Source organism: Aythya ferina (genome assembly GCF_964211825.1).
Source record: "Aythya ferina genome assembly, chromosome: 3".
Lineage (NCBI taxonomy): Eukaryota > Metazoa > Chordata > Aves > Anseriformes > Anatidae > Aythya > Aythya ferina.
In genome coordinates this window covers 9491252-9519099 of record NC_140298.1, presented here as the reverse complement: position 1 = coordinate 9519099, position 27848 = coordinate 9491252, and the positions used below count along the sequence as shown (strand labels likewise).

At 37.8% G+C, this 27848-nt stretch overlaps 1 protein-coding gene across 2 annotated transcripts; it reads left to right on the top strand.

The window, feature by feature from the left end:
* The first annotated feature begins 84 nt into the window (after nt 1-84).
* On the top strand, nt 85-26348 carry APLF (aprataxin and PNKP like factor). Of its 2 annotated transcripts, none has more exons than XM_084515014.1 (11): nt 85-217; nt 2947-3003; nt 4212-4375; nt 5221-5371; nt 6184-6310; nt 7419-7588; nt 10290-10678; nt 16471-16596; nt 18996-19042; nt 20357-20395; nt 25345-26348. In XM_084515014.1, exons 1-11 carry the CDS (start codon nt 125-127, stop codon nt 25548-25550), a joined length of 1569 nt encoding a protein of 522 aa, XP_084371140.1. In that variant the 5' UTR covers nt 85-124; the 3' UTR covers nt 25551-26348. The 2 variants fall into 2 exon arrangements, with proteins under 2 accessions (XP_084371140.1, XP_084371139.1); XM_084515013.1 differs by having other exon boundaries at nt 2947-3018.
* Nucleotides 26349-27848: the final 1500 nt, after the last annotated feature.

The following is a 27848-nucleotide window of genomic DNA, read 5'->3' as shown; positions in this document are numbered from 1 at the left end:
TCCCCCCCCGCCCGGCGCTGGGCGGCGCTGTGTGTATATATGGGGGGGGGGGGAGGCGCCAATATGGCGGCGTTCGGCCGCGGGGCGGGGCGGGGCGCGGCGCCCTGAGGGAGCGGCGCCCGCCATGGCGGCCGTGAGGCTGGCGCCGGCCGATGGGGGCTGCCCCGTGCCGCTGCCGCCCGGGGAGACGCTGCTGGGCCGCGGCCCCTTGCTGGGAGTAAGTGAGGGGGCGAGGGAGGCGGAGGGGAGCTGAGGGAAGCAGCTCCCGGTGGGTGCAGCCTTGCCCCGCTTGGGGTTGTTGCTGGGGGGCCGAGGCGCTGAGCGCTGGTAGCAGCGCCCTGGGCTCGTACCTGAGGGGAAATGTTACAGCTGGGGCTGAAATGGGGCCCCCGGCTGCGGGCTGGGGTAGGGAAAACCCAGGGTAGAGCCCTCGTTTGTACGGGGGAGGGAGGCTGTCAGGGAGAAGGGCTCGCTTGGGGGGTTTAATGGTAAGGGACTGGGGTGCTGGGGTAACTGCTCAGGGGCTCCGTGGGGGTATAATGGGGTGTCAGTCACAGGGTCGCTTCTGCAGCCCCAGGGGCTTCTCAGGGGCAGGTGCCTTGTGAATCTGTAAAGCTGGGTATTGCCACTTGGGTCCGGGTGCGCTGCCCGAAATGTTGTATCCATTACATCAAAACACCGCGCTATGGGATGCTGGGTCTGTGCTCAGCCGGGCTGCTTCTCAAATGCTTGCACTTTGTTTTCTGTGGAGTTAGTCGACATATAGAAACTTGACTCAAGTTTTCACAAGCACCTGAAAAAGAAGAAAAGTGTCTCAGCTTATTTCTAGCACAGTAGGGTAGGAAAAGGTCCTCGCAGCCTTTTCTTCAGTAGTTTCTGTCATGGCAACGGAGTTACGGTTTGAGTGGATCTCAACTCTACCAAATCATTTCATGTTATTTAAATAATTTACATTATTTACATAAAATCCTTCTTAAATCTGTTGCAGTTCGTAGCCTTTTCTAAACAGAAGCCCCAGACCGCTGTACTATTCAGTGGGTTTTGGAGCAGGAGTGTGACTGACTGTGGTGGACGCTCTTGCTGCTGTATAAGCAGCCCTGGCCTTTGGCAAGTCACAAAACCAGCAGCTCCCCATGGTGTGGATGATGGAGATGTAATACTTCTGTGTGTTAGTGCTGACAAACAGAATTATGTGGCCATTGCAGATTTAATATCTACTACATCTTCTCCATATTCTGCCTGGAGGCAAAAGTGAAAGACTGTGGAGTAAGCAGATATCTCAGATGAAGACTTCAGGTCTTGTGCTTTTTCTTACCTGGACCTTTTTTACCTTTTTCTTACCTTTTTTTGATGATGGCATCCCGCAGTGTGTTCTTGTGACTAGCTAAAGTTTATACGTCTAGGGATTGTTAAAAATGTTGGGTCAAAGGCTCTAAGAGAATAAAATGTGTAGGTAGTTGCAATATAGCTGTTTTTTGTGCTGCCTCATCTGTCAGATCCATAACAAAATGATTATCTCTTGCAATGGCAGTTTGCTCTTTGGAACTTTTCTTCCTTATTCAAAATGTGGTCAAGTATTACATTTTTCTGAATGACCCGGTGGTAAAATTGCTGCGATAGTTTTTGGGTCTGTAGTTTTAGCTGGCTTTTCTAAGTCAGCAAACTTTCTGGAAGTGGAAAATAACAAGAATTTCATTTAAAAGCTACTGGTTCACTCCTCACATTTGAAGAACCAAGAGGGAACTGTTACTGAATGCTAATGGTTCTAAAGCGTACTTTGAAAGTTATTTAAAGATCAGGCAAAACTTTTATGTGGCATAAATGTATGTAGCTACAGGATGTTCAACATGGGTCTGCATGGTCTAATAGGTAAAACTATTTGTGTATGTAATCATCTTGTTCAGGGCTATTAAGTTACAGAACACAGAGATGTTGACTTTATTTTACATGCTTTTTATTGTGTTTATCTACGTGAATAGCTGTTTGACTGTTGTTTAAATATGCTTGTTAGAGATTGTAGTCTGAAAAGTGATTGCCTTTTTCCTAACTTAAGATTTTCTTTGTGCCATAGACTCTTATTTCTCAAAATTAGTTGATAATTTCCTTAGAAATGACTTTTGCTTTTTTGGTTTTAAACAGTTTCCAGACAGAACGTGTTTGGACAGCCAAAAAGTTTAAGTTTAGAGGAGCACAAACTGGTGCCACAGGTTTACACTCGCTGGTGCTTTATTCAAGTGCGCTGACAGCTCCGTTGCCTGTGGAAAGGGTGGAGGGAGCAAACAGAACTGAAATTTCTTGAGAGGCACCTGAAAGGATCTGTTTGGGGACAAGTTTGACCTCTTGTGTTTCTCTTTATGTTGAAATGAAAAGTTCAGCTCGGCGGCTTGTGCCTTCTGTGTAATGCAAAACGCTGTGAAAGGGAGAACAATGACTCTTAAGTGGTCCTGTGGTGGAATAGAACAGTAATTAGCTGCCCCCCCCCCCCCCCCCGTTAATGAATTGACTAGTGGAAAGCTGAAATATTCTAAGAAAAGAGAGTGCAATTTCAGTGTTTTCTCTGTTGAAATGCAGTTCAGATCTGGTACATCTGAACTGAAGCTTTTAAAAGCAGCTTCAAGCACCTGAGTGAGTAAATGGTCTCACTTCAGAGCTGCACATTTGTTGCCTTTGGTGAGAACTTGCTAAGAAGTGCTGGATTCTGTAGGCTTCTGATTCCAGAAATTGAATCTTAATGTTGTTATCCAGCTTTTAGTAGAGAGTCAAATTTTGGGAAGCTGCACTGATTTCATCACTGTTTTAAAACAGTCTGGAGCAATGGAGCATATAAAAAGTGAATCCTGTTAAAACTGTGCTCAGTTAGGTCTGGGAACTTGCTCATGTTGATGCAAAAGGAATCTATGTAGACTTTGAAGTACATGGTTCTCACAGCAGTTCTCTCCTTTTCAGATTACAGATAAGCGGGTATCCCGAAAACATGCCATATTGGAAGTGGTGGATGGCCAGGTTCGCATCAAACCGGTAACTTAAATCTCTCCTACTATGTGTATAGAGCCAACCTATAATTATACAATTTTAGATTTTCCTATGATGTTAGCTTCGTCTGAGAACAGCATTCAGTTCACCTTGCTCTCTTTTCGTAGTCCTTGTTTTCCCATTACCGTGTCATTCTGTCTCTAGGTAACGTTACTGACTTTCTCTTGCAGAATAGTTGTTGGGTGAATTAAAAGAAAACAAAACACTGCGGAGATTTGTTCATTACTATGTAGTCCTGTTTACAGTTCTGAGACAGGGATCCATTCTCTATGCTGACTGCCTCTCTCTGTCCTTCAGAAATCTCTCTGAATTTACGATTTCTGTGTCTTGATCAAAGAACGTATCCTTCTTGCAAATCAACTCAGTTGTAATAAACCTAATCAAGACTTTTTTAAAAATTGAAATGTTGGTACAATAATTGACTTGTCAAATCTTCATGTAGCTGCAGTTGATTTGGATGTTGTGCATAGAGTATACTGAGGTATGAGATGTGATTGCGGCCGTTTCTGTTTTGTACAGATGAGTGACTATTTTGCTCATCAGTGCTGGGAGGGCTGAATGGAGCTGCTTTGGTACCACAAGCCTGTTATTTGTGCTGTGGTTGGTGGTTCTCAGATCTGGGCCTCACTTCAGTCCATGGCGTTTTCTCTGTGATTTCCTTGTAGGATTTGCATGCAAATGGCAGTTCATATTGTTGTTCTCTAATCTATATAGTGGTAGCCCTACAAACTTGATCTGTGGCCCTCTCCTCTAGGGTAAACCTGCCAGCAGCTTGCTTACCTGTGGTGCAGGTAAACTTGAAAAGTAATAGGCAAAACACCAGGTCATATGATCTTTTTTTTTTTTTTTTTTTTTTGTGGTGTTGTGCTCATCATCTTGGATTGAAACTTTAGGAATCAATTGTAGGTATCTAAAAACAAAACCAAAAAAAAAGCAGAACTATTTGAACTAGTTAGTGGTAACTAGTGTATCTGCCTTTTTTTGTCTGTAATGTTGCAACATTGCAGCATTGCTGTAGCTATTACAGTGGCATAAGGGATTTGTTGTACATGGCAGAACTGTGGGAGGGAGTTATCTAAACATACTGTACATGCTTTTTGTATTTTTGTATATATGCTAAACATACGTATGAGCTTTTTTAATCTTAAAAAATGCTGATTGTTCTTTCTATCTCACAGATTCATGTAAATCCATGCTTTTATCAGTCTGCTGAGAATGGTAGTCTTCTGCCGTTGGAAGCACATGAATGGCACTCATTGAAATTTGGTGATAGCTTTTCCTTACTGGTTGACAAATACATTTTCAAGGTTATTTCTGCTCATCCTGTGGAGAGCACAGTAAGGTATCGATACATTAAAAAAATGACGCTGTTCTCACTAATAGCTTTTTCTTACCGTTAAGTAAAATCTTTCTCACTTAAGGTCTAAATGGTTACGCCCAGAAACCATGAAGTCTAGGAGGTAAATTGACAGACAGTCTCGGTGCTAGAAATGTGGGGTTTCGGATTTGTTTTTAGTGTTCCTCCACTCAGTAAATTCTTTGAAGTATTAAATTTGAGGATGAGTTAAATTTCTCTTGAAATGAAATATTATGGTTTTCAGTAATGTAAACGTTGCTTAACTTTAGCACACAGCAAACCATTTTTTTCTAATATATGACCAATGGCAAATGTCTTAAATGCAGCATGAAACTGGTCACAGAATTTGTGTTGTTACGTCTGTAAACTCTAATACCTTTTTTGAATTCAAAGATGGAAGTGAGAAGTAAATAGAGGTAATTTGTACAAAAAAAATCTGTGATGTTTCTTATTTTGTAAGAAGCATATAGCAATTCATGTTTGGGGGGAGCTAATATAAGCAATTGATTTATAGTAAAACAAATTCTAAGCTGTAACTTCAACCTCACCAAAGTTTTATCATGGCATTGACTATTACAAATTAGATACTCAGTCAACAGAAACACTACAGTAAGGATCAGCAATGATTGGAAAATTGTTGGTTCAAAGTTCTTTCAATGGAAGTTAAACAAGAAGCTATCTTGATTTCCTTTGTTAGTTGATGCAAGAGTATGTTAGATTCTATTTAGAAGTATATTAATGGTAAAAGTTAGATCAGCCTCTGTTCAAGTTAAAAGTACGTGTTCATATTCATGATGAGTTTGTTCAACAAAATTACTTTGTTTTGTCAGAAACAATCCAGAGGTTGATGCAGAAGCAGCAGCAAGTGTTCATCCTGTTGAGATGACTTGTAGTCCGTCATTAGTACAGCCATCGTGTTCCACCTCTGAGATGCAGGGAATTGCAAAAATAAGACAAAATGACTCTAATTCTATGCTTCTGGTGGGTCCTTATTTTTTTAAATATTTGAAAGCATGTGTTGAAAATGAAGCAAAGGTGTTTTCTAAATTCTTTTTTTTTTTTTTTCCTGAAAAGTGAATAAATTTCTATTGTTTATGATAATTATGTTATGGCAACAGAAATCATGTAGCTATTTCTGCATGAACGTTTTGGCATAATGATATTAGAGCTGAACATAGTACTGTAGAACAGTCTTAAATTCTGGTCTCTGTATCACTAACTGCCTGTAAGTATGTTTGAAGGCCCAGGGTAACAAATGGCTCTTCTTCCAGCCAGGGTAAAAGACTCTGAAATTTGTATCTGGAGATACTATAGTTAGACTGTAGATGCCTTGTACGGGCTGTAAGTGTACTAGCAGCCTGTTTCATTTGAATCATACATCTGCAGTGGCGTGGTGGTGTCAAAATCCTAACAAATGCACAAGTAAGCAGCCCTTATGTTTTTCCCTGGCAGTCAGCATTTCATCCAGCAAAACAGTGTTTTCAAAGCTAGCATTGTTTGTTTTTATTGTTATTGAGTAAAAATGGCCTGCAGAAAGTCTGATAATCCCACTGGCTCTGTACAGTGTATTTTTCTTAAAGCTTCTGTTGTATATCCATCATCATGGTGCTAAAAGGGATGCATTGGGCAACATCATTGTACAGTAGGTAATAAGCAAGTCCAATAAATGTCAGCCCTTACTGTAGTAATCCAGGCTGCTTGTGAAGGACATAATCATGTACAAACTTGTGTTCTAGTTTTTATCTCCTCTTTTGTACCTAGTAAAAGGAGCTAAACAGTAAATAATGTTTCAGGTTCCTCCTTGTGATAATGATGAAAATGAACAGTCAAAATCTATTCAGAGGAAGAGGGTGCTTCCATCTTGGATGCTGGAAGGTGACCTCCTGGTTCAGAGGGTTTCTAAGCCTGCAATGAAAGGAGGTAGGTTTGCATGCCACTGCACGTTGATGCGCTTTGATCTCATTTTCTTAAATGATAATTGTGGCGGTAGAAAATATTAATTCATTACTTCATTTTTCCATGTTCCGTGCCTGGCAAGAGACAGAGACTTCAGAAACTTAATTCTGTTGTCCATATGATTAATGACAGAGGAGATGCAACAGGGCTCTTTCTGATTGCTTTTTTTTTTCATGGTAGTGTTTTTTTTATTATTATTAGAGTTTTTTGTTGTGGTGGTTGGTTTTTTTGTCTGTGCCAGATAGTACTCTCTTTGGACAGCTGACAATGTGGTATTCTGGTGGAGTCCTTTTCTATAAATGCTCCTGTTTTGCAAAGGATTTAAATTCTAGATAGCTTCTGTATTGTTAATTCCTGGCCTTCTCCACATTCAAGTAACCAATTTATTCCCTTCTAGTTTAGGTTCTCCTAATATCAGTTTCTTCTTTCTGAATGTGTTATGCAGCAGATGGAAACCTAACAAAAATGGGACCATGGCCCTAGCTTTTTCCTGCCTGTATACATGGAAGATACTTCAGCACGGAGACCTCATAGTTTTCTAGGATATGAAGCGTTCCAAAGAGAGGCACAACGTTCACTTTCTCTGTCAGTTACTGGTTGATGAAATAATAAAGTATGATGTGATTCTCTAGGCAAGTAGGCATACCTTGATTCTATTTGCTTGTGTAAGCTGGTAACCTGAAGTGATATTTATATGCAAGGTCTGTAGTAGAAAGTCCTAGGATGTTTTGTTTATCGTTTATGCAACAGGAGTTGATCAAGTTGTCAGTCATACTGATAGTCCAGAATATCCTTTGCCCCCTTTTTTCTCCAACAAATTTTCTCTGATTTTTTTTTTTTTTTTTCAATCTAAGAAGTAGTTTTTACTCCTGTAAGCGGAATTAAGGAGTACTGGGAGTACAGGAAGTGAAAAAATTGTGGAAACAGTGCATACGCAACTGCTGCTATTCCTCGTACTTTTTGCCTGATGTTCTACTTACATCTAAGTTTAGATTTTTATTGCAATCAGGATTTCACTGTAGAAGTTGTGTTCCAAAAGTACTTTTTTTTTTTTTTTTTTTTTTTTTTTCAGGTACTAGAAAGATAAAACACCAAGAAAGGAGAGAAAGCAATATGGAATCACTAAAATCAGATGTAAACATGCTGCAGAGAAAAAGATTAGCTTCTGAAATTACAGATAATTTGATAGATGGAGAAGATGACGAAGAGGAAAGGAGCTGTTTGTCCTCTCCTTCATCTGAGGTAACTTTTTGCTCACAGGAAAACCTGTATTTCAAAAATAAGAACCTAGTTGGCAATGTCATAGTGTAAGGTTGGGTTTACAATGTTAATTATGTGTTCTGCTTGTGATTTGTTGTGTTTAACAGTTGTTTTTGAAATGCCAGTTCATTGGACAGCTCTGTTGCAAGGATGCTGGATGCCTTCGGGGACTTCGTAACAAGTGTTTTTCTGCGCTTCCTTCTTGGAACCTGGAATTGAGGCTGTGCATGTTCCATGGAAATCCCAGACTTTCTGCTTTACAGCAGGAGGCCTGAGGGGCATGGGCCAAAGTACTGGTCTGCTAGCCATGGTAATTGTGGCTTGGAGTTTGGTTTCTTTTTGTGGAGAACCCTTTTCAGGGGTAGGTGATTGTATGACACTGATGAAGCGCAGCTGTGGACTTTTTCCCCGAAGTGGTGCCATTCTAATTGGTCAAGTTTTATGGCCAGAAAATTATGATACAAGCCTCATCAACTGTTAAATTTTTTAGAAAGGTGGCAGAGTGTTTTTATGCTATTTCAACAGGAATCAAAAAAAGGAAAGAAAGTCATCTGAAATCCAGAATGGTCTGTGGTCATGAGCAAACAGGCTTCAGTCCTACAGACTGGTTAATGAGGCTGTATGTCTTCAAAGTAAACCTGCGTTTATGGGCAGTTACATACTTACTGATAGTACACTGCTAATAATGAAAAGATGTTTGTCATTGATAATGATCCTCAAAACACCTTCTGGTGAGAACAAACTAAGGGTTTTACTGCTTTTTACGTGAACAGCCTGGAGTTCGTAGCCTCTAGCTCTAGGATTGCCTGGATCTGTTGTAGGATCTGATAGAATGCTATTCATTTGTATGCTTCATCAGTTCTGACACCAACAAAAACACCTGTGGTGTGTTGTTGTTGTTATTTTAATCTTAAGGTTAATGAAATGATCTACTTGTGGAGAGTTTGAGCTTACCTGTCAAGGTAGCTTTAATATAACAGGATCTCTTAATCTGAAAAAGTCTTCTGAATGGTGAGCTCTGTTGGCAAGGAACATTTGTACTAGCTGCAGTGCTGTTTTCTTTGTCAAATTATGAGGTGAGTGACTATATAATTGTTTTATTTAATAGGAGAAAATTACGTATGGCTTGCAAACTACAAAATTTTATAAATAATCTTTATCTGAAGCATAGTGTAAGAAACTGCCTTCTGAGCTTTGTAGGAAAAATAATCATTACTTGCACGAATAAGTCATAGAAAACTGAAACATTTACATTTCATTATCAAAACCAAAATCACTCTTCTGCTGTCTCAGCTGATTGAGGGAAATTTGCTGCAGGGCAAGTGAAACAAATCCTAACTCACTCACAGTGCCAGCCATCCACCAGATGGCAGTGCAGTCATAGACACGTTCTAACGAGTGCAAGTAATGCTGTTTGTTTTTTCCATGATTACAGACTGTTTTTAATGAATCATCATAAGAACTCTGATAGCGTCGGTTCATTTTCCTCTATATATCTAAGGAGAGTAAAGTATATAGTAGTGAGAAGTCACTAGTGGGTGCGGCAAGGTAGAAAAAGTGTTGTTTTGCACCTGAAGGCTTATTTCCTGAAATGCAGTTGTTCGATCATTTGGTTTGGGAGACTCATAAAAGTCATCTTTGTCCCTGAGTTGACTCACTAAACACACAACAGTCAGGACTATTTGATATTAATGCTGAATTTGTCCTTTCTTAAACACGTTGCTGTTCATATATAATTGGCTTCAGTTGTGGTTTACACATTGTCAGATTTGCATGGATAGGGTCAAGATCACATAGAAAACTACCAGCTGACTTTCAGTCCCTGCCAAACACATCAGTGTAAGTGAAGTATGTTTACTGGAGCTGGAACTTCAGAGAAGGAACTATAGAGATGATCAATCTTTGAATAGTTCCATAGTGTATCAAAGTAGCTCAGCCTTCAATAGAGGTGTGCTTCCAGATAATGTTTTGGTTACTGGGGCATTGTTTTTTGTCTTGGATATTTCTCCTCCTATTCTTTATTTGAAGTAAGTGTGTCTTTTACTTTCAGTGTTATATATACATATTTTAATTTAGAATGCAGTATTTGTCAAAACTGATATCTGTGCCTGACAAGTTTTTTTTATTATTTTGAAGTCATGAGCTGAAGTGTTTCAGATATTTTAGGGGAAGGATTAAGCTCAAGGTGTGTATGTATTGATTTCCATATATGTCTCATACACATTAAAAAATAACATTAATCTCTATATGTATCTCTAATATATTCTGGCACTTCAATAAAATTGATTCTCGTACAGGAATGTTCTAGATTACTATATCCTCATGTCTATAACCCACATTCATTTTTAAGGAGCAGTACTTTTAATCTAGAGTTAATTTAAACTAAAATGCTTAGACTGTTCACAGATTGAGGTGATAAGGGTGGTGCTTATGTATGTTGTGAGGGAACCACAGCTGAGGATGGAAGTTCTAGGATAAGTTTTTCTGTATATTGTGTTTGTTTTTAACTTAAGTCTTTCATTTGGCAGCTGTGTGTAGCAGCTTTTTTTTTTTTGACTATGAAAAGTGGAGAAGAAGATTTTGCAAACCGGAATGACAACATGGGATAGAGTTTGACCTTAATGTTTTTAATTCTGAATAGTGTAAATTTTCAGGTCGTTCAAAATGTAACCTTGTTCCACAGAATGCATCTGGATTTCCTCTTGAGAGTACCATGGGAAACATGGAAGGAAATGGCAAGACTGAAACAAAAAAAACTGGAAGTACTATGGAGAAAAATGATAGGCAGCTGCATAGTAAACGGTCTAAAACAACAGGTCAGATCTCCAATAAAACAAATAGAATTGAGGAATCAGAAAACAAAGAACAGATCACTGGTTCTACAAGCCAACAAGCTCTCTGGGGCAGGACTTCCCAATATTTTGGTGCCCAGGAAGGGACTCATGAGCCTGATGGAGATCTGGATTACGAGACTGAAATTTCTGATACAACCAGAAGTGTAGATGCTTCAGAAAGCTCCAAACAGATCAAGCGTAAGAGGACACCTTGCATGTATGGAACAGGCTGTTACAGGTAAAACAAAACTAGCTTAAGTTAGCATATTATTAAAAAGTAACTTACTAGCTGTGGAAGAGAAAACGAGAGTCATTGCAAGGTTTGATTTGGAAAAAAAATAAATCTTTTGGTAAGCATGGGACTGATAAGAAACAAATGGTGTAAATACAGCTTTAGAAGTATAAAAGGAGGAGACAGGAGGTCTTGTTAACTGCTAGTAAAACCCTAAGGAGGTATGAAGTACTAAAGCAGATTGCAAAACAAAGTGTTATAGGAAATTAAAAAAAAAAAAAAAAAAAAAAGGGAAAAAAAAAACAGAGGTCCGTTTTAAAAAGAAAATAAATCAACAAACCTACACGTACTAGCCAAGCACAGGTACCAGAAGAGAAAAGAGATGTAAATGGCTGCAGTGGCCAACATAGACCTGTAGACTTATTTTATTAGCAGATGAAACTTTTACAGGAGAGAGTTGTATTTATTGAAGTAATTGCATGTTTTATGGTTTGACTGTTTAAAATACTGTCTATCGTCCCCAGGTAATCAAAAATTATTTTTATTATAACTGTGCCAGTCAGGTTTTCTTGTTCAGCTTCTACTTCTTCCCTGGGAATACAATAAGCTTACTTGCATGCTCCTTCTCAACCCCTACCTGGTCAGCTTCTTTGGTGTATTTCAAGTGGAACTCTCTTTTTCTTCTGTGTCTAACACGCAATTCATGATGAAAGACCCGTCGTACAAATCTTCTGTGTGATACAAATGTTCCAGGGGAATTCCAAACTATCAGCACTTAGTGTATGCACTCCTGCTAATTTCTTCTGCCTGGAAAAGATTTGGAGTGCCATGTTTTGCTAAGTCAAACCTAGTGGTGGTTTAGAGGCCAGACCAACGGCCAGAGAACTGTTGTAAAAGGCAACTTTGAGCTCTAGATAAAACCACATAAATCAAAAGTGCAAAAGATGAGGCTAATCCAGGAAACAGTCAGTGGGCCCAGTGATTTTCAGGGGGCTTGAAGAGTAGGAAGACCAGTGACTAGCATAAGTAAATGTATTGTTGTATATGCTCAATGTGCAGCTAACTCTGTAAATCAAAAGCTTAAATCTGCGGCATTAAGTCATGTCAAATTTCCAGTTTTCATGCATCTTTTTCATGTACCTCCATTTTTGCCTTTAATGAATGTAATGAAAATGGTAGACAATTAAGCTGATCCAATAATACCAATGCATCATTTAGTTTGCCCTAGCTACTTCTAATTCCTCTCAGGCTAGATTTCCCATGTATGGGGGTTAAGCGGATTTAATGCTCGGATATCCTAAATGATTCCTAACATTTAAGAAAGGAAATTTTCGTTAAAGTTGTGTGGAATAGGAATCTGCACGTGCACACGAGTGTTGTTTTGGTAATTGTGGCATTTTCTTGAAGTATTTTCTGGCTGAAGTAAATCTGTTTTAAAACAAACAAAAAAAAAAACCAACAAACCACTAACCCTCTCAAGAGTATTTGCAAAGCCTGAGGATTTCCAGTCAGATATGTTTGTTATTCGTAAAATGTTGTTTATTCATAGATTAAGTGCTCTTCAGAGTTTGTCTTTATTTTATAAACTCCTGTTAAGAGCACCTTTTGGTAAGTGCATAGTAAAACAGCCCAATCTGAAGGGGTTGAATGTTAGCTCTATTAATTTTATTAATTTCTCTAACAAATACAAACATCTTGGAAATAGTTTTGAACCTGTGGCTCAGTTTACTAATTTATGGATTTGGAAACAATGCTTTTGAAAGAATTGAGCTTGCTATCCACGTCCCATTCCATAGATTGTTTTTGTCATCATATTTCAGTATTGGATTCTGCTTCTAAGATAGCCTGAAGCTTTACCAAGCTGCAACAAACTGCTATGACCGCCAGGAGGCGAAGTGCTCTGTGTACGTTGTACCAAACCATATTTGTTATCAAGTGGCTAGCTTTTTGAATACTTTTATTTGTTTTCCTGTCTGTTGCTTGCTTTTCTGATCTTGGAAGAAGGAGGAATGTAAAACAAGTAAAAGATATCCAAAGCCAACCCCCCTTTTGAAGGGTTGCTTTGAAGGTGTGTGGTAGACTTTCATCACTGAAACTATAACCCACAATTCTCCATATTTTTATTCATTTACTTGTTTGCACTACAGTGTTGTGACTAAATGTGTGTAAATTTTTCCCATAGCTGTCAAAGCAGGGCACAATAAACCTTCGGATTTGTATGTGCATTGTTTCAAATACTTTTCCTTTCACCTTCAACAAAGAGCAAAATAAGTTTTCCAAACTTGTAAATCCGGCAGCTGAAAACTTGTATTTCTCTCTCTCTCTCTCTCTTTTTTTTTTTTTTTTTTTGAGTCCTGTTTTCTAATAAAACATGCAGTTTGGAACTGAAAAATAGTACATGTGCACAGTTGTGGCATAACTTCAAGCTTGAATTCAATGGCTTTATAACTAGTGCTGGCAATCTATTACATCTTTTCTACCAGTTTCTGTAGTAGCTGAGAAAATAAACCTTAGGTGTGTCCTATGTGAATGGTGCCTCTGTGATTATGAAGAGTGAGATATGTGAGAAACCCCATCTTCTGACTTTCAGAAGAACTCTTAAGTTACTTTTGGTAGTTGCACAGATGAAAAGCTGTCCTAAATATTTCACTGAGCAATACTCCACTTGTGCTCGAGACAATTTCATTGATTCTCGGCATCTCTACTTGCATGGTTTTCTGCATTGCAACTTCAGAGCTCCTGTGAAGCGTAGCAAAATGGCAGCAATTGTGGGCTGTGCTAACATGACTATGTTTATGAGAATGCAAATCTGTCATAACTATTCTTAAAATATGCTTTTAGGCAGCATATATGCCTCAGCAACCTGCCTGCTGTTGGATTCACTCCAAAAGCTTTCTGGTTAGGCTGACGTATTTGTACCTTCCAGCTTGCAAGTTTTTCTCTGCCGTTTCCGTAAGCTACTGGATTCCAAAGAGGCTGCCAGACAATCAGTAGACAAGGGTGATGGCTGCAGGAGGCAGCGAGCTGCAGGTGATGAGAGCTTCGTGGCCTTCAGCCTTTCCTGGCCGTTGTGTCCTGCCTACTTGCTGCTCTTGCTTTGACATAGTGCTGCCGCTCCCAGCGTACAGCAGGCCTTTCTCTAAACTGTTATCCAAAATCGAAGCGTAAGTTGAGGCAGCAGTTATAGGAGCGCAACTCAAATTGTAGCATATTTAGTTGTAATATCTGAATATTACAACAGGCTAAATATCTACTGCCTAAAAATTCAAAACAAGTGGAACCCTTAATAAAAGGGAAGAGATGTGCATGTAAGCTCTAGATTTTTGCGAGATGGGACGCTGACTTTATACAAGCTATGCACATCTCTGCTTATATTTGTTTTGCTAGATATCATTGGACAACACATAGGAGTGGAATAAGCACAAGTTATCCAGGTAAAGGTAAGATAAAAGATGACGTTTGTACTAATCCTGAGCATCTGAAGTACAGCATGTTTAAGATGCTCCACAGGTAACACAAAATTTGTGGAACATCATCCGCTGCCCCGAAGAATCGTAAGCCTAAGGATTTAGTAAGTGGGATGTACATACAAACCCCTTCATTTTTCTTCCTCCCTCTTCCCTTATTCTTTTGGGGTTTGTTTGGATTGGTTTTAATAAGGAGCAAAATAATAATTTTGTTGCTCAAGTAGGTTTTGAAGAAAAAATTTTAAAGGAAATATGCATCTCCTAAAATACAATAGTGTGTCTAAGTGGTAGCTATTAGGCCTTCTTTTCTCAGTGAATGCAACAAAATGTGTATCTTACTCTAGGAAAAAAAATATTTCACAGAACATCTGTTGCTTCCATATTCCCTTGAGGAGATTAATTATGTCTCAAATGACTTCAAGTTCCTGCAAATTTTGCTATTAATTTAGCTGTGTGCATTTAGAAATGAGAGCAAGTAAAACAATTTGGTTTCATCTCGGTTATTTTTAAATGGGAAAAAAAATGAGCAGCCAGCTCCGTAAGGCCTGAATTTGGTATAAGAAGTGACATTTCCTGAGAACTCATGCTGGAATAAGTGGCAAGTAAATGCAACTTTGCAATGATTTCTAGTGAAACAGTATTTACTTATCCTGTAGGTTGCAGAAATTGACAGGAAAAGATGAGAAAACTGTCACCTATGTGAACATATCCAAGGGATGCTGTATTTTTTCATAATTATTTTGTTGAAGAGTTTAGTTTGCTTTTTGTGTTCCTTGAGTGAAAGATACCAGGCAAATGGGGTCCAAAAGTATTGATGCTAAATTTCTAATCTTATTCAAATGCCTAGAAGGAGGCCTGAATGGCTAGTAAAGCTCACAGTGCTTAACTAATCACTTTGCAAAAGCTGTAACAAAACAATTTTTTCTTTTCTTATGGTGGTAGTTGAAATGCTGAAATGAACATCAGCTGTTCCATATGAAGTTTGTAGCAGGTATTTGTGAATTTAAAGAAAAGAATACTTGTGAACAGTTGGGAATCTCTAGATGCAGCTAGCTTTTTCCCTGGCTTTGTCTATAAATGCAGCTGTAACAAATATAAATTAAAACAGTAATTATCCTGCAATTTAAAGTTGTTGTTCATCTTGCCTGAGGCAAGCAGTTCACTTTTATCATTTGCACAAACATGTTGAAGACTATATACTTGGGGAGTTAGTATGGTAAGTCACTGAAGTGTTTGTGGAAGTCTTTTTGGAAAATCATTTATTAAAATCTCATGTTCCCTGCTTTTAAAAGTTATGCTTGGAAAAAGTGTTCATAAAATAAAACATAGGGAAAAAGTAGATTTTCTTGTGGTAACAGTATGTTCATATTTTTTTGTGGTGTGTTCTGGACTGTTACATGAATTTCTCCTGAAGTCACTTGTTTTTCTGTGTTCTTTTTAACATCACTTTAAAAAAACTTACAGAGCTAACTGTTCTCTAAGTGGCATTTATAGCTGCCTTGTCTTGTATGGTGTGCATACAAACCTGTGGACTAGAAGCAGTGAAAATGTTCTTTCAGTGATCTGTGTGTATTCACTGCTTGCTGTTTGTGGATTCAACCATGGAAGTGTTGTAGAACAAAAGGATGTGCTCTCGCTGCTTACATTGTTGTGACTCAGTCTATGTGCAGAGCCCTTAGGTCTGAACCATACAAGTTCCTGTCCTTATTGCTCAGATTATAATTGGATACCTCGAAAAAAAGTTGTCGTAGCCAAGGCAGTCTTGACAACATGGTCAATGTACTGTCCAGTGGACATGAGTAGCGTGGTGGTGTTCAAGTGAGTAATAACTTGCATATGCAACAGAAGTAGTGGTTGAGACAGATTGACTGAAGCTATACACAATCTCCCAAGTGTGCAGTCTCTTCATTTCCGCAGTTGCCATACATTGGCCCTTCTGAATCAAGTTGAGGCTTCAGTAGTGGTTTTTATAAAGCTTCTGTAGCTCCCCAGGGAGTCATGACTTCGCAAGTCAGCCACTGAGCAAGATTCATGCTGCGTGATTACTTCAGTAGATTGTGCGTGTGTTGGAGTTCTGAAAGTTAAAAACTGAAGGCAAATAGGAAAATTTCCATTTTAACTTGTGGAGCATGTGCTGAGACAAAAATTAACTTCTGTTATCCTGAAAGTGGGTCTGCATACAGTTAAACAGTTCCTATTAACATAAAAAGTTCCTATTTATGTAATGATAGAAAAACGAGTTGCCACTTATTCAATAATGCCATTCTTATTTCCACTTGTCATGTTTAAGCAGAACAGGCAGTTCTCAATAAACGTATTCATCTTTTGCAGGAAGAATCCCATTCACTTTCAGCAGTTCAGTCACCCTAACGATGATGATTATCATGAAACAGATACTTTAACTGAAGGTAATGATGATAACCGTCCTGAATGTCCGTATGGAACCGCTTGTTATAGGTAAGAAGCAGTAAGTAAATGGTTTTCCTTACTTTATAGAGTAAGACTGTTCTCCCCTGGAATTAGTGATGCTAGAGTAACGAGTAATTCTTGATGTTAACTCTGGAGTGTAGTATATTATTAGGGCTCTTCTTAATTCTTGCTGCTTTCCAAAGTTTACTGTGGATAGACTGCTACTTTCAAAACAGCAAAATATTTCCAAAATATTTGCTAGTGATTTCAACCTAGCAAACAGGAATTGTTGACTTCTGTAAAGTATTCAGTAGCATAAAAATTGACTCTTTTCACTTCTCATTGTATAGCTAACCATTCTTTTACAAAAACAATTTATTCCTACATTCTTTTCATGATCTGTAATTTTTAGTTTACATTTCGATAAAGCATGTTGAGACTATACAAAAGCTCTATTTTATTTTAATAAGTGTTTGATAGAAGGCATAATTCAGGTAGCAGCAATAAAATCCAGTTTATGGTTTGCTGTGTTGCACTTTGTTCTAAGCACTGTTGATTTTCTGAAAAATATAGCTTTACTATATTTTTTTCTTTACTGTCTACATGTTACACCTTTATTTAGTAGATCTTAGAGCAATGAGGTTGGAATGGACCTGCAAAGATCATTGAGTTCAACTGCCTGACCCCTTCAGGGCTAGCTAAAAGTTAAAGCGTGTTATTCAGGGCGTTATCCAAATGTCTCTTGAACACTGACAGGCTTGGGGCACCAACCACCTCTCTAGGAAGCCTGATTCACTGTTTGACCACCCTCCTTGTGAAGAAATTGTTCTTAATATTCAGTCTGAATCTTAATGGCTACTGTGTAGTTGACACAAGGGAAAAAAGCCTATATTCTGAGGAAATAGCACGTTTAGGAGAGCATACTGAAATGTACAGCTGCTCTTAATAGAGATCATGTCTGAATATTTTCTACTATCTCTTCTAGAAAGCATGATCATGATAATACTAGAGAGTGCCTTTATGAAAAGTAACAGAAGGAGGGTAGTTTTTTTAAAAGCAATACTATATTTAGCTAATGCAGGGAAAAAAAAAGTTTCTCTTTCTTATTGTAGGATAAGAAATCTGAGTTTATGCCAGTAATGAAATTACCAATGTGCTTTTCAACAGTGCAGTGGTTACTTAGCCAAAAACAAAACACAGAACAGGCAACCTCTGTGCTCTAAGTAACTTCATGACTTCTTGATCTGTATTTAATTCTTTTGAGGTAAAGAATATGAGGTATCCATGAAACAGTACTGATTCTTTAAACTTACCAACAGATGAAGTTTGAAGAGTTTTCATGTATTTTTTGTTGCCTTTATCTATTGGCTTCTATTTGAAGTGAGCATAATTGAGAGAATGATCTAAACATGACATCTTGATTTAGGATTGAATGGTCTGATACTGATGATAGTAATAAAACATGGAAATAGGCATTTTTTTCTGCACCATTTATTTTATAGGAAGTGATATTTCCATTTTTCAGGTAAATATCAATGTGTACATAATACACTTCAGGTTGGCAGTACATCTAGAATTATAAATCTGGTTTTAGTTTCTGAATTTGTCACAAGCAGTGACAAAACCAAGATTTTTTTTCTTTTCTTTTAAACTGAAGAGTAACTTTATTCTGTTCTTCTGAAGAGTAAAACACAAGCAAATGGTTTTACAAGGCAGTCTGTGGCAAAGGTATTTTGTAAAATACATGCACACTGCAGTTGTATAAATTCATTCCAAGTTTCAGGGAGTGCCAAAGGGAGTGTCATTTTAGAATAGTGGTCTTTAATTGCCATTTATTTTCACAAGCAGAAAATAACATAACTGAACTGGTTTTCTTAAAAAGTTAGAAATGTCTAAATTTTCGGAGCAATAGTTGAAACTATTTTAGTATGCAGTCCTGAGAAAGTCCTGTAGTATGCTAACAAGGTAAGCACAATGCAAGTTAAACTAAGTTAATTTATTTTATCCAACAATGGATAAATGTTTTGTGAGAGGTGTGGGAGGGACAAATTAAATTGGTGCACGTTGATTACCTGTGTTAGTCACAGTTTGAATGAGGGGAGCATGTTTTGGAGGTCCAAGAGCGTGTTGGCTTCGGATTTTCTTTCATTGCTCTGATGGTATTGTTTCTATAGAAGACAATGCAAAGTTGCAATGGAACTTACTGGATTGCAGCAGCATACTGTAGAAAGGAGAAATTCTTCCTGTGGCCTTCCCATGTGGTTCTTCAAGACAAAATCAGTTCTTTCCAAATGCTGCAATTTTCCCAAACTGTTTAATTTGCCGATGAGTTAATTTCTCATTTCACAGTGTTCATTGCTTTCTGATCTATGACTATATGCATAATAAAATACCAAGGAGCTCTGGGCCTCCAGTGACGTATCATGCTTTTGCTGTTTTATTTGCAGGAAGAATCCACAGCATAAGCTGGAATACAAGCACACTGCACCTCCAGGTAATATCACTCCTTGTTCAATAGAATTCAAAGTGCGTGTATGTGGGGGAACAAACCAGCAACGGATACAAAAATTTTGGATTACAATACTGCAAGATACTGTAAATGAGAAACACCATTTGCAACTTACCCTACATTACATTGCACTCTTGCTGTTTGTAAGCTTGAGGTCTTCTTATTGTCTGCGATAAGGAAGGCTGCTTGGCCACTTCAGCCCTGTGCTCACTTTTTCAAGTGTTTATTGACTGAATTGAGACAAGATAGGTCAGAATTGACATGGTTTGTATGGTCTTGTATCTTAGATATTGGGGGAAAAAACAACACCATGTGGCATCTGGATATTTTCACAAATGTAATGGGTTTTAATGGAAATGAAACATGGTATACTGTGATATTACCAGATCTCTCCCCTCTGTTCAGATCTGTAGTATGAGAATGAAAACTGGAAATATGCATAGGTACTATTGAAATGTTCAACATTTATAAAGGATAGTGCAATAAACTATTTTCACAGCTTTTCTCTTGTTTTCTCCTGTCCCAGTTGCAAAATATGTACATGGAAATACTTCAGCTGCAAAGAGTGTTATATCTTGAGATTTCATTCTTGCTTTGTATTTTTATTTTGATAGGAACCTCTGGGGTAACACAATTTCTAAAAATTTTTACTAAAGTAAAAATAGCAAGAATGCATCCTTCCTTTAATATAATTAAAACTGCATTTGATTCCTTATTCTGAACTGTACTAGTCTTTCCTATTTCAGTAATTATACTTGTTGAAAAATATATTCTGTTTGTATTTTGAGTGTTCTTAAAGAATTCAAATCGAAATTTGAATTTTTGTACTTTTTTTTTTTTTTGAGTATTGGACTTGGAGATTTTTTTTCCATGTGAAATCCCAATGCAATAAAGAAGAATTCATGGCAGAACAGTTACAGACGTGTAATGATAATATAGTTTACTTAAACAGTTGGAATTATGACATTAGTAAGGAGAAATTACATTTATTGAAGCAATGGTGTAAAATGCTTAAATACTTGGAAGCACTTGAATTTTTTGTTTAATAATACAAGTCTTAATGAGATTGTTCTGGGGAGGGAATGGTTTATAATTGCAAGAAAAAGTTAATTTGGTGAATCAGTAATCATTCAATACAGAATAGTTGTGGGTTTTTTTTTTGGGGGGGGGCTCTTGTGAACACTGCATATTCATTACAGTGTTCGTTTTAATAGATTAGTTGCTTATTGTAACAGTCTGCATGAATGACACTGCTACTAGATTGTACTCTGTCCTCACTAGTAACTTTTATTTCTTTAGGAACTGGAAGACGAACCCGACAGCGAACTTCAAAGAATGGTTAGTATGTTCTAATTGTGCGAATGGGTGCATCCATGTCTACCATACTTTGTTTTTGGGGGCATTTAGAAGTCCTGCAGATGATAATACTTACCTGAGGAAAAAACTATTATTTCACTTTAGTAAAACCCTGCTTGCTTTTTTATAAATGGTAGTGCTGAAATTCAGTTTGTGCTAAGCTACCTCGATGAGCATACCTGTACTTCTCTGGAAGCAGACAGGAAATCAAAATGATGTTTCACTTTTGAAAAAGACATGGCTAAACTGTATGCTCTTTCCATACATATAAGGATTGTAATAGGATAAAAGGACCTGATACTTCATATACAGTTAGATAAGATATTGTAAAGAGCAATTGCTTTTCAAACCTTTATATATTCCTTCTGTTGCACTGGCCTTTAACTACCACATAATATCAGTGCATGTGCTAATGAGCTTTTCTTGCATGTACTCTGTGGTATCTGTTTCAAGTGAGATATTGTCTTGTTAGGGCTGAAGTGTAGAAGAAGGTTAATGCCTTTGGGTTGGGGGCCGCTTTTGCTGTAGACTACATATGTATCCTTCTTTCTTCAGTTTCAAGTCTTCAGTGGGGATTATGTAGTAGCACAGGCTCTCTTTATAATGTAAACTATAATACTCTATCCAAACATACCTTCTGTTTGCCAGCAGTGCGCCTAGCTTGCTTTGTTGCTGTCAACAATGGTAATTCATGTGTTGCAGATGTACAGACTCCAGGTTTTTAAATCCTTCAGGTCTGTTTCCAGACTTCTTTTGTCTCAGCTTTCATGTGTGAAGCTTTCTAAAATAATTTAAAAGTGAGCTTTAAAGAGCAGTCTGAAAGTCTAATGATATTCACTCTTCACTTTCTTTACATGAATGGTAGATACCGTGTGCACGTCTCCCAGCAGGTGGCCAGTCAAGAATGGCTATATATAGAGAAGAGTTATCTTATAAACTCATTAAACTTGAACATGGAAGTGAAAATCAACTCTTGGTAATAAATAAGAACCAGGAAAAAATCATATTCTGTGCACAGGGAGCAAAAGGGAATTTACTAGTTAAAATACTGTTCTTAATGCTGACTTTTTTTCCCCAAAGTCTTACTGACTGGCTTGCTTAGTTCTCTTTAGGGCAAAGCTTTTAAAAGGTTAGGCTCAGTAAGCTCTTATCTGATGCAGCTACATTAAGCCATGCAAGGTCACACAGACAGACAGGGCTCCGTTAACCTTTATTCCATGCTGTGTGGCACTACTGCACTGTTGAGCACAGCAGAATTAATTTCCATGCAAATATGTTTAAATTCCAGCAGACATGAAGAAAGGATACTGACTATGTGACATTTGACATGTTTAGTTTTTAATGTCTTTAGGCTAATTGCTACCAAAGGGATTGCAAATTGCTTGTAGGGAATGAGATCTATGCTGTGAGATATAATCCAAGTCTACGGAAGAAGGGAGAAATTGAGAAGATACTAAAAAAAAGTTGGTGCTGTCACTAAATCGTTACTACTAAATTGACAGTACCTAGAGGAATGACATGCTATTGCTGTGGATCGTGCAGAATTCTCCTGTACTCTTTCCTAGTTTTTCCAGCAAGCTAAGCAGATAACTTCCAGTTATAGCTTTTTTTTTTTTTTTTTTGAGGGGTGATCACTAAGCTTGTCTCCCCATGGAGACAAACTTTAAGAGAAAGTTTCAAGGTCATCTTTATAAATGTGGTATCAGAGAAAAGGCAGGATTGTGTTTCATGAGCTGCTTTGGGGGCTATAGGGCTGAATTAAACTGTAACAGAAAGAGGTGGAGTGCGAAGATAGGGAAAGAAATGCATTATTCACTACAAAAATCTAAAAGCATTGACATACAGGGAGGAAAAATACGGTATGTATTTTGCTGTTTTCCTAAAAACGTAGGAGCATATTTTGATAGGAATTGTGGCAAAATATTCATTATTTCCAATTCCATTGTAAAATACCACCTGCAGTACTGTGAAAATGAAGAATGGCTTTTCTTTGCTAAGTAGGTCTTGGGCTTATTTTTGTAAGTGTAGTCTGAAAAGAGGGATTTTTTTCTTGCCATATTTAGTGTCTTTGTTATGATCTTTTCCCCCTTCTTAGACGATTCATTCTGTAAGACCATGGGCTGGGATTCCTATAAGAAATTCTGCTGGTATGGGTGAACATGGAAGTGATTAATTTCATCTGAAGACTGACAGACAATAAACCAGCAAGCATTATAGAGGATTGCAGCTCACATGGCCAGTTGGCATTTTCAGGATTTTCTGCTAGGTTATGCACAGTCAATCATTCAAAGAATGTAAATTTTAGCCATGGATTTTTTCTGGACTTCTGTCTGTGGCTGTCACACCTGGACCTGACGTTATTCTAGGAGGTTGTTTAGTGTCTCTATAACACAATTTACCCATAAAATAGTGCATCTTTGAGAGACTTGGCTAATGCTGTAAATGCTTTAGGAATCCTTGGATGAGAATTGCTGGAGATCGTAAAATGTTAATCAGATGATAACGTAATTCTGGAATACTCATGTTCCCACTAGTGAAAAATGCAACTGATAGAGGATAGGATCTGACTACGCGAGATACCGGTGTTCTCTTTTGATCACCACATGCACACAGCTTGAGGACCTGAGGCTTTGACCTCAGATTGCTAAGAAATACTTATGGCTGATATAAAAATTGATCTGGACTGGGGTCTACGGCTGAGGAAAAATATGTATCTATAACTTCATATGACAGATAATGACAAAAATTGACAGAATGACAACAGACAAATTATCTTCATGAGATTGTTGACAGGTCACCTCTACACAAGATAAAGGAAAACATACAGAGGCTGAGAGGAGGAATGAATATGGTTTTACTCAGGGATATGACTTAAGGGCAGAATAACATGATTGGCATATTAATGCAGTGTGGTTAATGAGAAGTTGTGCACACATAAGAAAAAGGAGATAGTGTAAGGTTGTAGAACATGTTAATAAGCATGTCTATCAAAATCAGGAGGCAGTAGGAATAAATTTGTTGAAAGTTCACAGCTGCTGATAAATAAAAGGAGAATGCACTACTGCCATGGTAGTGTCTGTACAAAGCTGCTGCCAAATCAGTGCTCCAAATAGCAGAATTGGTTTAAATGGGTGAATTTGCCAACATATTTGAACAATTAAAGACACACTGCAAGGCAAGCTGCCCAAAAAAAGCTTGGGAATGTGACATGAGCAGCATCCATTCCTTGTAAAGAGAGGTTTATTAGTCTTAGATTCCTGACAATACAGAGTATTGTGAAATAGTATGAAGGCTGAAGGCAACTGCACTACAAAATGGTAACTTTTGAAGATAGAAGGTAAAAAGACTGTATCAGAAAACATGCTAAGTGAACTGGGAAACAGGCAGGCTGCATTCAGCTTGGAAAAGAACTGTTCAGTGTTTGGCATTTCCTTAACCCTTGTTCAGTAAGGAAGCACAAACTATCCAGTGTAGATCCAAGCTGAGAATTTAAGTGGTGAGTGGTCTAGCAGATTTTCTGTCACAAGAGCCTCGGGAAACAACAGGAAATCAAAGCCATGTAAGATTCTTAGAGAATTAGAGTATAAAACAGCTTCTCTGTTTATGAATGAATAATGTAGGGGCAAAATAGCCATCTAGCCATAGTCAGACACCGTCAAGAAAGATGTATTGGTTGTATATAGAAGTAGTCTGCAATGTGTATTCTTTTTTTGTTGTCTTTTGCTTAGAAGGTAAATCTGATACTATTAATACCAGTGACAAAGGGTGTTTTTATTTCAAGATAAACAGAAGTTAAATAGTACTTAGAAACTTGCACACCCTGGGATCCAATCTCAGGGTATATGTGGCTCTTGAAAATCATGAATAATGGGTGTGATCATAGAGACTAGAGAGAGAAGCCAGGAAGCTCTGTGCTAATCAACTTAAACTCCAGTTTGGGAGTTAGGAGGCCTGATACTGGTTTCAAAGTGGTAGTATAAAACGTGGCCTCTGCTTACAGTTGTATGAAACCAGCCTGGTTCTGTGACAGCTCTCAAAGAATTACAGTTAGAGACAACAGGTGAGTATTGTGTTTGATAATGTGGCACAGGGAGCAGAGGATGGACATTAGACTTGGACACAGTATGCAGACGGGAGGGCTTGCAGTCTGTGTCCTGGGGACAGAGTAGGGATGTTGAATCACTGTAAATTGGAGAGAGAATTTAAATATAATTTGTAACATACTGGATTTTGTGCAATAAAGGGTAATCAGCTACATCATTTCTTAGCTTTTAAGTAGTTGTTCTGCAGAAACAGGCTATGGGCTGTAATACACGATATCTTAATATTCTTTTTCAATATTTTGTGAAACGTAGCTATGAGAAGTGTTCATAGCATTGATTTTTTTTTTTTTTTTTTTAATTAACCAGATGATTGTAGGTTAAGCACATAGTACCTTATGTCTGCCCAGAATGGTCAGTGCCTTACCTGGAGCTCTGTTTGGGCCGTAACATTGTGAAAAGCGCTTGAATTCCAGAAAAGAGCATCAAAGATCAGATGTACAGGAAGCATGACAGATAAGGGGAAAATCAAAGGTAGCATAGCCTAGATTTAAAAAAAAAAAAAAAAAAAGTCGGGGGGAAGGAGAGAAACGTGAAATAAAACTTACTGCAAAGCGACAAGTAATAAACTTCTGGCTTCACTGTGAATAGAAGCATGGATTTAAGCCACTAGGGAAAGCTTTCTAGGTAGGTAAGCACTGCAGTAGTTGTCAGAGAGAGGTGGTAAAATGTTTCATGAGAGTTTTGAAAATCTAACCAAAAATTGTCAGAATAGGTGCTTTAGTTGATTCTTTCCCTTTTAGAGAGAGGTTAACTAGATGGTCTCTGGATGGTCTTTTTATTTCTACATTTGTGATTCATGAATGTATCACTACTTTTCTGTCCCTACAGGAAAAAGGGCTTTGGAGGAAGACAGTGACAATGATGGTGAACCAAATGAATACGATCTTAATGACAGCTTCATAGATGATGAGGAAGAGGAGTGTGAACCTACTGATGAAGATTCTGATTGGGAACCAAGTTCAGAAGACAAGGATAATGAAGATGTCGAAACACTTGTGAAAGAAGCAAATAGATTTGTTAAGACCAAAAAGTAGCTGCACTGAATAAAATTAAGTGTCTGATCCAGTTAAGTTAAAATTCAAATGTACAAGGAGAGGAATTGCTTCGAAAATGACTTTTTTCTCAGTGATGTAGACGCTATAGGAAGATTTTAACAGGGCTGAGGGGATTCAGCAATACCATTCCTTTTGGGTGTATTTTGAGATATTTTTGTTTTATGAAGTGGTGGAGCCGAATGATTGAGCTCTGGGATTATATTGTGTGTCAGCTGCAGTAGGACTTATTAAAAATAGAAATTTCTTAGTTATTTTTTTTTCCAACACCATTAGACTGTCAGTTTGAAACACAATTTTAAAGCTTTGTAATGCTTTGTCTTCCTGTGTTTGAAACTAATAGTGACAGTAGGAAGTCTTTAGTTTTGCTGCAACACAACGTATACTGGAATGAAGAGGAGCTACACTTCATACCTGCCATATTGCAGGCTGATTCTTGGCCATCACTGGGGAAATCTCTCTAAGCCATATTATGTGTCCTTTACAGTTAGTGTAACCTTAAATTTCATTAATCTGCTACTAGCTTTCACTTTAGATGTCTTTTCTTTGATTGTCTCTACGTACGGTAGTTAAATACTGGTTATCTAAATAATTTCAGAACAGTATCTAAATGTACTGAACCTCTGCTCATGTCTCAGCACCAATTATGGTGTATTTGCTCCAATTACAGTACCAGTTTCAGTACATGTACATCACTCTAACTGTGGTCAGTTAACAACAAAGCTGAAATCTTAATGACTGTATTTTTGCACAATTAAACTTGTACTATACTGTGGGAAATGCTTGTAACCGTGTCTCTGATTTCTAAGGCTATGTTGGAAGATCTTGCCCTCAGTGTGTTTACAACTTTGCTGAGCTTGAGTTAAAACTTTTTAGTGTTTTTCAGGGGAGACAACTGAAGCCTTGTTAATTTGGGGTGCTTTTTTGATACATAATACTGAAATTCAGTATGGTTAGTATACTTGTTTGGCTCTGTGAAATTGCCTAATTAAGATGGGATAATAGGCATCCAAATATACGTGAGCATTTTAGTTGGATGATGAAATGCTTGTTGTAGGTGAACTTCAGGGAATACATGTGTTCCAGCTGATCAGTTTTCTGCGGCATGTCCCATGAAACACTGCATGAAGAAAAATGCCATGGTCCAGGGCTTCAGAAGAAGCAGATGTTTGTAGTAATGACCTACCTGTTTAATGTGGCTTTGCAGTGTTTTTAAAATACTTTTATGCTGTTATTGCAGCCTAGTTGGTTCTACATAGGTAGAACCTAGAACTACTGGTAGTTCTTGATGTTGCATGGTAGGTAAAGATTTATCATTACCAGAGGACTGAAAAAATCATGGTGGAAGCTGTTGTATAAGGGTAACTGAAGTTAAGAGTATTTGCTGCTTTTGTATTTTCCTTAATAGCAGTATATATTTTTATCCTTCTAGATCAATGAACTGGTAACTCCAAGATATTTGAATATTGATCAAAACCACTCAGTTTGAGGTACAGATGAGACTGCTCAGACACTTACCAGACACTTATATATCAAGTTTATCCAGTGTTTTCAGTCAGTCAGGTATGCACTACAATTCGGTGGACCGAGTCTAGAGCCGCTCTGCCTATAGTTTATTCTGTAAATATATTAGTACTGCTTTGGGAAGAATTTCAATCTGATTTGAATTTAAAAAAAAAACAACAACAACAACAATAACAACAAAACAAACCACAAAACACAAGCTATGTCATCAAATGTTTTATCCTGTGGTTGTTAAAACAGAATGTGACAAATTAAGTTTAAAGCTGTAGATTAATGCTGTTATGGTTCCTTTGAAACCTGTAAGTTATCCTGAGGCTTTGCTTGCTAGTCTGAGATGTAAGATAATTTGTAAGAAACGAAGCAGAAGCCTACCTTAAAGAAAAGTTCCTGTTTCTGAAAGAATATTTGAAGTAACAAAGAATGCAAAAGGTAACACATGCAGTGACTCTCTATCTTCCTGCCTGTATTCCTGCCTTCATTTGAATTAAAAAATAATTCTCTCTATCCAAATAATTTGCTCTATACAGACTTAGTGAGGTAGAACTTAGTGCAGTACAAAAAAGCTTTTGACTGGATATTGAAAAGTAACGATCCATGTCAGTAAAAGCCACTCAATTTGTAGAACTAGCAAACTTCTCCTGTAGCACAGTTAAATCCTTTCTGGATATGAACTAAACTATTTTAGGGAACAATTGCATTACTTCTCAGCTGGATGAAACTGCTTAGTCAAGGACCATACTGTGATAGAAAATAGTA

What these genes read in the sequence shown, in the direction of transcription:
- APLF (XM_084515013.1), top strand. Translation starts at nt 125, where the DNA reads ATGGCGGCCGTGAGGCTGGCGCCGGCCGATGGGGGCTGCCCCGTGCCG. An exon ending in GCCGCGGCCCCTTGCTGGGA is followed by an intron (nt 218 to 2,946) that starts GTAAGTGAGGGG and finishes TCTCCTTTTCAG; the next exon opens with ATTACAGATAAGCGGGTATC. An exon ending in ACAGCGAACTTCAAAGAATG is followed by an intron (nt 20,396 to 25,344) that starts GTTAGTATGTTC and finishes CTGTCCCTACAG; the next exon opens with GAAAAAGGGCTTTGGAGGAA.